The 11160-nt window shown below is 44.4% G+C and overlaps 1 protein-coding gene across 1 annotated transcript; it reads right to left on the bottom strand.

The window, feature by feature from the left end:
• Positions 1 to 2052: 2052 nt before the first annotated feature.
• CHMP1B (charged multivesicular body protein 1B) lies at positions 2053 to 10665 on the bottom strand. Its single transcript, XM_059482794.1, has 8 exons — positions 10482 to 10665; positions 8320 to 8417; positions 7469 to 7615; positions 6616 to 6684; positions 6364 to 6471; positions 5972 to 6015; positions 5611 to 5683; positions 2053 to 5038 (listed from the first exon to the last, which is right to left on the bottom strand). The coding sequence occupies exons 1-8, from the start codon at positions 10654 to 10656 to the stop codon at positions 4994 to 4996; spliced, it is 759 nt and encodes a 252-aa protein (XP_059338777.1). The 5' UTR covers positions 10657 to 10665; the 3' UTR covers positions 2053 to 4993.
• Between the last annotated feature and the right edge of the window lie 495 nt (positions 10666 to 11160).

Below are 11160 nucleotides of genomic sequence, written 5' to 3'. Positions count from 1 at the left end.
ACAGGGCCGCCAGCTTCTCCAATGGATTTCCAGGCAAATATTGGGACTTACTTCAGTTGGAACTGAAAACCCACCAGCAACAGAAATCCAGCTTGATGGTTCCAGTAATGACCCATTTTGCACCACGAGAAACAAAGCCCTGATTGTGATAAGAATAAAGGGAAATATCTCCTGTAGAGAATCCAGGGTTATGTTTATCAAATCTTTGAAAAAAGAAAGGAGTCATAAAAGGTTTAATAAAAAATACTGAGAGTCTTTAAAGGAAGTTTTCAAATGCTTTCCTGTCTCTGACAGCTCATTTTGACAGAAATTGATTGTGATAAAGAATTATGAATCAGATAGCAGGGAAATTAAATTAGGCTGATTATTATCTTGTCAGATACACACATTATGTCATGTTCGCTGCCCTAGACTTTTGCAAAATGATTGTTTCATTCAGGTTTAATAAATTTAGAATATCCTAAGCAATAAACACAGGCATGACTGTAAAACATCTTTGTTTTTAGACATTTCAATTTTATTTTGAATTTTTTATTTATTTATATTTTGTTTTATTATTTTATATGATTAGCATATGTATATAATTCTCTAGATTGTTTGTATTATTAAATATGCATATTTAGATTAGAAATCTGCAATATTAAATATTTTATTCTCTGAAATCCCCCTTATTTAGGTAAGTGCTGTGAGCAGCCTCTGTGCTGAGTCTGGATCTGGCAGCTCCTTATGGTGACTGGCACCATTGGAAGACCTTGGAAAGCTTTCCCAAAATGTGGATCCTGCAGCCCCTTTGATTTTCCCTTTTGAACCATGTCGTGCAGCTGATCCAGGCTGAGGTCTCTAATAAAGAGCAGCAAAGGGAAGCAGGAGCCTGGGAGACTCTCTCAGTGCATCTTCTCCCAGTGAAAGCAGCTCCACTGGCACATGAAATTAGTTACAGATTGTTCACGTGGGGCCTTTCCCTCAAGGAATGGTAATGAAGGGAGCTGCTTCCGAAACAAGCAAGGCCACTGACCCTACTCGGGGTTCCACTGCAAAAATACTGTTTGAAACAAGAAAGTTGTGAGCTCAAAGCAGCCTGAGCAAGAGGTGAAGGCAGAACTGCAGAGAAAATCCTGAAATTAAAGTCAATGCGTCATCAAAGCAACGCTCATCAAAGCTCTGATAAAAAAAAAAAAAATTACCACTAAAATCCATTTCCATCACTGAACAGTGAGTGTTTCCTTATGTATAAAACAGAAAAATGATTACAGGTCAAAAGCAGAATGACAGCAGCTAAAAACCCCCAAGATTTAACTGAAAATTAAATTTAATCCCAAATTTTAAGCACAAGATTACTCACTATCTTCCTCCCTCCCTTCTAACAGATCTCAGAGAACTAAGGCAGCAAAGGATGTTTAAGAGTATTTAGTGCAGACTGACCCCATTCAGCTGATGGCCCTGTGGATGTGCTGCCCAGCTGGATTTTGGGATCAAAGCCCCGGCACAGGCACGTCCTACAGCGGGTGGATACTGCCCAAACAAAGGTTCCACGGGAGACTCTGCTCCCCGAACCAAGCAGCTTTCCTTTAGCTGCTCCAGCCAGCCATTTCTGCGGGATCCACAAAAGCAAAGCCTCAGGTGCCCTCTGCTGGCTCTTGAACGACTGAACAGAAATGTTAAAATTGAAGATTTTTAGGTGTGGGAAAGCCAAACCCAATACCACACTCAAACCCACACCATCTCCTTGCCAGTTTTTCCAGTGGTCCCTTGTTCTGTGTGTAAGGACAGAAAACCCTCAGAGATGTTTAAGCGCGGGGCTCTCTCCATATCAGACTAAACATTTTTAAACACCTCATAAAATAGAGTTTATGTTGTTATACTTAATATTAATTACTCCCCAGTTGTCCCAAATCTCTCTCAGTAGTACCCACTTTATTTTCTTCTTGTTTTCCCCCCATAAAGATTCAATTTTCGGGATGGCTTCCCACAGGAAAGACATCCCATGTGCTTGTCCATCCATGTAGAGAAACCTGTAGCAGCCACACAACCTGCACACACACCCAGAAAGAGTTGTCTGTACAATTTTATTTTCCACCTGCAGTTACATTTACAAACTGTCCCATACAAGTAAAGCAGTTTTCCAAGTTTTCAACCAGAGCTACAAAAATTATTCTCCTCTCTATACATGGCACCAGCTTCAGAATTTATGTCTATACACAACTGCTGATTAACAAAAATTCACTATTTTTTGGCTCCAAGGATCTCCACAAAGGCAACTCGCTAAGTTTTATCCTGTTGCAACCATGACATTAAAGTTTTTGTTTTTGTTTTGCTTCCCTCTCCTTTCATCTGAAGCTTTGCATGGCTTTGTTTTAGAATTCTAATGAAGACAAAGCTACCACAAACCAGCAGATTTAGAAACAGAGGATAAAAATGCTGAGCAAAACCATCCAGCAACATTTCAAGCAATGTTTCACTTTAGATGCGCCTGCTCATCAGCAGAAATATTGAAATTTTAGCTGGTTCCAGAAAAGCACAAACACGTGATTTAACATGAAATGAACTTTACAAACAGTCAACTTACAGAGACAAAACAAGGTTGCAGTGAGGAGCCAGAGCTGCTCAGGGAAGAGAAATGTTTTGGGGAGCCTGAAGGGAGGAAGAATGAAACTCAAATATTGCTTTAAGAGTAACTTCCAGCTTTAAGCATTTCCAAATGCTATGAAAAAATGTATGTATTTAAAATATAACTTCAACCTTTCTGGATGCAGCTCCCAGCCATGAGTGAAAGCATTTCCCCAGGAGAGGGCAGGAGCTCTGTACACAGGAGCTGCCAGCCCCAAACCCTGGCATGGCTGAAATACACAGCAGCTCCTGGAGTGGAGAACACAGGGCAAAAATTCCCTGTCTCAAACACCTATTTCTGCCTAAGCCTTTAGCACCACAGTCCCCCAGACATAACCTTAATTATGTCAGTCAAATGTTTGTATTTGTTAATTCCTTTCAAGGGACAACACTGGAAATCTGTGCTGGTTCTGCAGTTCACCAGCCTGGGATAAGATCAAAACTCCACAACAATCAATAAAATAATGAAGCTTATTTAACCTTCCTGTTGCAGCAGTCTCACTCCCAGTCTATTTTTAAATCCCTCCAAGGCTCACAGCAAGGCAACAGACTGGGAAAATCAACCATGTGGGAGCTCTGAATTGCTGTCTGACCCTCAACTAATTCCAGAATGGCCCAAACCAGCCTAACAGCAGCATCATTTTTAACATTAGAGAAGCCAGACACAGGAGCTGGAGCTGTCTGCTTTCAGACACTGAACCCTCAGCAGTTCATGGCCAGCTCTGAGTAAACTCTGGTGTGGAGTGATTCCACAGCAGGAAGCTTCCAGCACCCTCATGATATGAAGTAACAGAATATTAAAAAGCTGAAGGAAGTCCAGCAAGGCAAAGGCACACACACAGTCACCCCAGCTGGGTAACTGGGTTGCATAGATACACCATGACCATGGTTACAATCTTCAGAAGCAGCCAGGGAAGAAAATGAAGGGAAAAGTCCCTTTCCAGGATGATTTATTAATCATTTGAAGGAATCATAGCCAGGCTACAGCTGTCAATATGTGGTTTTTAAACACCTTCTAACTTCTCCTGTTTACAGGAGGAACACTCAAGGTATTTACATTTATTTTAAATGTCACCTTCTTTCTAACAAGTGAAAAGATCCCATTTTAAACTCATGGTTTTAGTTCAGCTGCCAGCATGAGAGAATCCCACAACATTTCAGGTTGTTTTGTCTATCTGATTTTCCTCACTTTATTTTTACAGTAACCTTGATTACTTCAGTACATAACATCCTGCTCAACCCTCAGAGTGAGCTGGGTAACACATTCAAAAGAACATCTGAAACTGCTCTGAAACCTTTTATCATTTTTGCACATTTTCACTGAAAAAATCCTGCTTGAATAAAAAAAGTGAGTTTTTTCTTTTTCCTTAAACAATTCCCTAACACTGGAAAACCCAAGTGGCCCTGAACACCAGGCAATTCAGAACCATTCCAAGCCTGGTGCTCCACACCTTCCCTCACCCCTACAAAGACAAAAAATAAAAATGAGACCAAAAAAAATCAGGAAGAGAATTTGAACGTCACTGTTTATCACAACACATCACAAGTGGTCTCAGGTACAAATTTCTACAATCATTTCTTATTTTACAACTGCAACAAGAGTTTGAAGCTACTGAGAGCAGCCAGACTCTCTTACTATGCAGAAATATAAAGGGATTGCTAAAATTAGCTCCTCCATACAACCAGAATATTAAAAACAATGGGATGTTATCTGCAGAGAGCAACAGACCTGGCAAAGAGTCCAAAAATATATTTTATTCCTCCTGTGCTGAAGTGATGCCACCATACAAGTCCCCAGTTATATGAAATCAGCTTTTGGTAACTCATTTTTGAACTAAACTGTTAATTTCAGCACATTTATCCTAAATTTTAAAGACTAAAAAACTCAAAGTCCACTTATTTGTTTCAACAAGTGCATTTTCCAGGAGGTCCACGCTGTCCATCCTTGCGTGTTCCAGGAGTTTGGCTCTGTAGGAAAATGATCTGCAACAATCATCTGAGCTGATACATCAGTTCTCCAACCAGAAACAGTTCTCATAATTTAAAAAAATCACTTCATAATTTAAAATATATCTCACTGACACTCTGCTTTGCTTGGAACTAGAATATACCACCATTAGTAGCTGACTTAGAACATCAACTTGAATTTGTGAAAAAAGCTTGCAAAAAATAGATCAACTTCCAAATGTACAGAAAAGGACATCAGAGCTGGTATTTTTGGGTCACTTAATGTATTTTAGAAAGAGTAGCAAGCTGGGAGTGAAGTACCCTATATTACAAGTATTCAAACACCTAAGCTGAACTGTTTTACACCTCAAGTGTAGTGCAGGGTTAGTTCCAGACAGGGAATTTGGAAGCAGGTCCAGAGAACTGCAGCTCTGCTCAGTTACACTTGATCACGGAGGCGGGCCAGTCTCTGTGACAGCTCATCCTGCACAGTTGGGAAACAAAAAGGGAAAACCAACCATCAGCAACAGGAAAAGCAGCTTTTGCCACCTCGTGTCCAGCTGATGAGAAATTCTCTCATGGCTTAACAAGATTTGCTTAAGACCTCAAGCATGGCTGGGAGGGAGGAGTTTCAGAACACAAAATTAAGCAGAGAAAGAATTCTTTCAAAGAATGGGGAATATTTGATAGGACAAGGGGGCTGAAATCCTTCCCTGGGAGGTGGGGAGGGCCTGGCACAGAGTGCCCAGAGCAGCTGTGACTGCCCCATCCCTGGGAGTGTCCAAGGCCAGGCTGGATGGGGTTTGGAGCAACCTGGAATAGTGGAAGGTGTCCCTGCCCATGGCAGGGGTGGCACTGGATGAGTTTTAAGGCCCCTTCCCTTTAACATCCAACAAATGCATTGTTAAAATTACTTTGACAGCAAGACTTTTAACCACACAGTTTCCTTGGAAGAGCTGAAATAGAATTTAACATTTTGTTTTCACTGAGGGAAGCATTGATTCTCACATCCCATTTCTCCAGAAAACATTGACCTCACTGAAATCCAACATTTACCTGTTCTGCTGAGGCCACACTTGTAGAAACTGAACCTGTCTGTCCTTGAGGTAGTTCCATGTTCAGATCAAGGCTAAGAGGAGAAAACAGAGCAAACACCAAGTCAGGCATGCGTGGATCAAGGGGGAAGCACAGGAACAATGAGACAGCACCCCCTGAACACTCCAGAGTTACACATGCTGGTGAGTAATTCTGACTCACTACCAGGACAAGTCATGTATGTCCAGAGGTAAAAGGAAAATTGTGTTTTTTCTCTGCTTCCAAGAGACAGCTTATAACACAAGGGTACTTGACCTTCGATATAATCAGCAAGGGCTGTGGGAATCAAGATTTGTTCTAAAGAAATAGAAATTTCACCTACCCCGCTTCATCTGCCATTTCCTGCAGGAGCATGTCCACTTGGTTCTAAAGGAAAACAAAATAGATTGCTGCATTTGGAGTTTCTGACAACCTCTTGTTAGATTTTCAGAGAACAGGAATTATTTTAACAAAACTGATTTAAAGATAAATGCCTTTGGCAGAATAATTTTGTGCTTAAACACTAAAAGATATGGACTCAAAAATAAGCTGCAGAGATGCTCGGCAGTTAAAATTACATTAATTGAATTCTGGCTTGTAAATAGTGTTTCTACAGAATTAAACTTACCAGTAAAAATCCCCAAACATATACCTGAGTGTTTCAAGTGGTGTTAATGAACACTTTAGACACATAATTTAAGATCACCTTGCCAACACATATTTTATCATTCTTACTTGTGGCGTTGTCAATGTTGTAGTGTTGCTCATTGTGTCTTCCATCTGTTGTGTCTGAACATCCAGTGTCTCAAACTGATGCTCAAATTTGTCCATTAGTGCAGATATCTATGAAAAATATTAATCAAATCACTTATCTTCAGATAAAAGAAAAAATACCTCTCAACTGGAAAACTCTTGATTGAATTTCCCTTTTTAAAACTTGTCCCTTCTGCTTTTGATGTCAGCTCCAAGAAAATTAAGTCTATTTACCTTTTCCAAGTTCATGCTCTTCAAGGTGGCATCCATGGACTTCACCACCCCTGCCATTGACTTTGTAACCTGAAACAAGGAGAAGGAAATTATTACAAGGAAAAAAGAGCAGTTTAGGAACAAATCCTTCCCTGTGAGGGTGGGGAGGCCCTGGAATGGATTTCCCAGAGAAGCTGTGGCTGCCCCTGGATCCCTGGAAGCCTCCAAGGCCAGACTGGACAGGGCTTGGAGCAGCCTGGGATAGGGGAAGGTGTCCCTGCCTAAGGCAGGAGGTGGCACTGGATGGGCTTTAAGGTCCCTTCCAACCCAAATTATTCTGGGATTCTGATATTTCCTACCCAGCTCTCTTATCTCTGTTCACAGAGCTTTGACAGTACCAAATAGGAGGCAACATCCTATTGCCATCTGGAATGTCATATTTTAAACAGCTCCTACCATATCCAGCTCTAGAAATTAACTCAGCCACTTGAAATACACATTCTGAGGCAAAATTCACTAAAAATGAGCTTTATATGGCATTCATTTCTCTAGACTTGAGACCTGTCACTGTTAAGGGATGCATTGGATCCACAGGTCACAATAAACTTTCAAGGTGAAGAGCAGTAAGTTAGTTTACCTTAAACAACTATCTGTTGGAATCACAACTCCTACCTCATGACTTTACTTTGAAGGGGAGAAGCACCTTTACGAAATAACCCAAAAAGCAGCTGCCAGAGGAATTCCAGCAGCCGATTTACTCTTGGCTGCCTCGAAAACCAAAAGTGAAAGCTCCCAGCTCACTGCAGCCAGGATGAAGCCACTGCAGAGAAGACGAGAAGTCTCCTCCTTGCCCCTCAGGAGGGGGAGGCCTCACCTTGCCCATGGTGACGGCAGTCTGGACCCTGGCAGCCACGGCGTCCACGCGGGCGCTCATGCGCAGGAAGTTGATGGCCTGGTTCTTCTGGCGGATGGCGTTCTCGGCGTGGATCCGCGCCACCTCCATGTTCCCCTTCTGGATGGCCTTGGCAAAGAGGGAGACAAAAGGAAAAGCCTTTTACCCTTCCCTGCTCCTGTACATAGGATGTCTGTGTAGTCTGTTTTGGATTTGAAAGAAGCATTAATTAGTCACTGTGTCTTTTTCTATTAAAAAATAAACAAATCCCTCCCTCCTCCCACAACAGATCACAAACATTTCCAAGATGAGAGCTCCCAACTTCTTTCCAAGGAAGGCATTGGAAAGAATGCACTTCAAATAGGCAGTTTTGCACAGCTACAAAAACACAATTTCTGTTCCTGAAAACAGTTTCAGTCTCGAGACACAAACACAGGCACAGGTGGTACAGCTGTATCTCATGGGAAAAAACACATCAAATCAACTCAGCCTCTCTCTTCACTGCTTCAAGGACTCAAAAGCTGTTTTGAAGCTCCTCTCCACAAGCCCATGTAATACAAGCTGATAAACATGAAGTGGTTTTAACTCTGAGAACAACAGTCTCTATCAAAGCACACACAAGACAATCTTCTAGGGCAGCAAATGCCATGAGCCACCCACGAGGATTTATCTTGTTTATTAATAAACACAGCAATATTTATAGTCATATATTTTAAATCACAAACATTGACCACATGATTACTAGCATGCACACCAGGGAAATGACAACAACAGCAGAGGTCTTCCTGCCCTAACAGGCAAGCAACAGATTTAAAAACTTGGTTCAGACTTACCTTCTTAATTTTAGCTTTCTCAGCCTTTTCTTCTTTGTCGCATTTTTTGGAGTTTCTGTTGAGCTCCTTTGCAGCAAACTTCAAATTAAACAGGTGTTCTGCAGTGCAAGTTAAGGGACTAAACCTATTTCAGAGTGATAAATCCAACCACCAAACACCCCCCAAGAGAAGCTGAGAGTGGTTCTCTGCTGGTTACTTTCACTCCCACACCAGAAGCCTGAGACTCCAAGTGAAATGATGAATAATGGTTTCCTGACCTGCCTGGAACCTCCCCATCCAAAAAAACCCCAAAACCACTGAAAGACACAACAAATTAACTGTGTAACAGCAAACTGGCTCAGCTGGCCACGGCCAGCTACAACCCAGCAGGATTCTGGATTTAAATTGTTCTTCCAGCTCCTTCCCAGCCCTGGGTCATGTGAGTGATCCCAGACTCCCCGACAGCTCTGTCATCTGACTTTTGGGTAGAGAGTACTCCAGTCAGGAAGAGAAACTTTAAAAACAAAAGTTCAACTGCTTAAACTGAAAGCTCCAAGAAAAGAGCAAGACAAGCCTTCAGAGAGATTTGGAATGACTGCATTAAACTATTGCTGACAGAGAACAGAGTGTGTGCTGTACAAATAACAATCAAAAACACCTTCTTAAAATACTGTTGATGAAAGCTTCCAAATAATATCAGTCCTTCTCAAACAATATGTAAGTAAAAAGCTTTGTAGGTTTCTTTCCTGCTACCTGTGGTATCCTAAGAGGAAGATCCCAGCAGGCTCTAAGATGATTACCAATTAAGTGGAAACACAAAGTTAAGCATTATGAGTACTTGAGGTTTCTTCAATATTTCAAGCACATAAATTATTCCAGAGCAGTTTTCTGCTTTAAAGAACAGCCATTCCCCTTACTCTGACAGGAACCTGGAGACATTAGGAATGTCTTTTGTTATCCAAAACCAGAGCAGTTTATTTTGAAATAACTTCCTCAGTTACTCAGCTAGGGAATTTACCTGACATTAAACCAGCTCACCCATTCCTGAGGAGCACATTCCTGCTCCTCCCTTCAAGTGTCTTTCTCAACGTGCCACAAACCAAGTGGGACCCAACTTCCACCTCAGTCTGTGACTCACAGTCAGCTGCCCCAACAATCCCTACCAGGACAACCGGCAATGCCAGCAATGCCTGCACATTCCAACCACACTGAGACCACGGCAATCCACACTGAGACCTCTGCACTCTGTAAGTTTTCTGCCCTTGTGTGTTAAGATGGTTTTATACAGCAATAAAGTTTCAGTCGGCTCACACAGGGCTCTGCGTGTAAATTCTTTCCAAGAGCAGGAAGCACAGCTGACGTAGTGGCTGTTTGGGGAACAGCCCAGCTGACATCACTCTAGTTTACACACATGTATGCTGTCCCTGCTGTCCCATCTACACTATTTTTAGTATAAACTGTGTTTTCTGCCTCAGGAACTGGGCTGTCCCTCCAACCACCACATCCCTGCCTCCTCCTCCTCCTCACTCCCAGCCCAGGCTGCCTCATCACAGCTTGGGAAGAGACACCGAACCTCCCACCCATTTCCTTGTCCCTTCAGGGCAGTGAAACCACAGAATCACGGAGTAACTGAGGTTACAAGGGACCTCTGGAGATCACCCAGTCCAAGCCCCAGAAAACACCTGGAGCAGGTGACCCAGGAACGTGTCCAGGAGGCTTTGGGATTTCCCCAGACAGAGACTCCACACCCCCATGGCAGCTGTTCCAGTGCTCTGCCCCCTCCACGGAAATAAGTTCTTCCTCGTGTTGAGGTGGAACTCTTGGTTTTTAGTTTACGATCACTGCTTCTCATCCTGGTGCTGGGCACCACTGAGCAGAGCCTGGCACCATCATCTGACACCCCTTGGTACTGGTATGGAATATGAGATCGCTTCTCGCTTTTCTCCTCTTTAGAAGAGAATTCCGAGGTTGAGCGATCTCAGCCGCTGCCAGTGTCACACCCAGCCCTCCCGCTGCTGCCCCTCGGTCCCCGCCGCCATGAGGGGGATTCGCCCCCTCGCTCCCCGCGCCCCGGGGGCTCCTCCCGGCGGGGAGGCCTCGCTCGCCACCTCCCCCAGCCCGGCCCGGCCCGGCCCGGCCCAGCCCGGCAGCTCCCGTCCCCCCGCGGTCCCACCCGAGGATACTCTCCATGTTGGACATGCTGGCGGCCCCGGGGGGAGCGGCGCGGCTCCGGACCGGGCTGGGGCAGCGCTGGGCCCGGGGCGGCGGCGGCTCCGGCGGCTCCGGGTTCCGGCCCCGTGACGAGCCGAGGCGGGGCCGCGCCTGCGGCTTCGGGCTGGGAGGGACCGGGAAGCTCATCCCGGCCCTCCCCTGCTGAGGGCAGGAGCAGAGCCTTAGGTTAGGGTGCTCCAAATCTCAGCCAGCCTGGCTTTGGATGCTTCAGGGATGGGGGAGCCAGAGCTTATCTGCGAAATCTATTCCAGGGCCTCACCACCCTCACAGGGAAGAGTTTCCTCCTAATATAGAGTCTAAATCACAGAGTATCCTGAATTGGAAGGGATCCACAAGGATCATCCGTCCTGCTTCTGGCCCTGCACAGACACCTCAGCAATCCCACCCTGTGCATCCCTGACAGTGCTGTCCAAACCCTCCTGGAGCTCTGGCAGCCTTGGGGCTGTGCCCTGGGCAGTGCCCGACACCCTCTGGGGACAGAACCTTTCCCTGAGCTCCAGCCTGACCCTGGCACAGCTCCGGCCATTTCCTGGCTCCTGTCCCTGTCACCACAGAGAGCAGCACCTGCCCCTCTGCTTTCCCTCATGATGGAGTTGTAACTTCGCTGAGTGTCCCCTCAGTCTCCAGCTG

This window comes from Ammospiza nelsoni, chromosome 15, assembly GCF_027579445.1.
Source record: "Ammospiza nelsoni isolate bAmmNel1 chromosome 15, bAmmNel1.pri, whole genome shotgun sequence".
NCBI lineage: Eukaryota > Metazoa > Chordata > Aves > Passeriformes > Passerellidae > Ammospiza > Ammospiza nelsoni.
The sequence above is the reverse complement of the archived record's forward strand: the minus strand, read 5'-3'. Positions and strand labels throughout refer to the sequence as shown.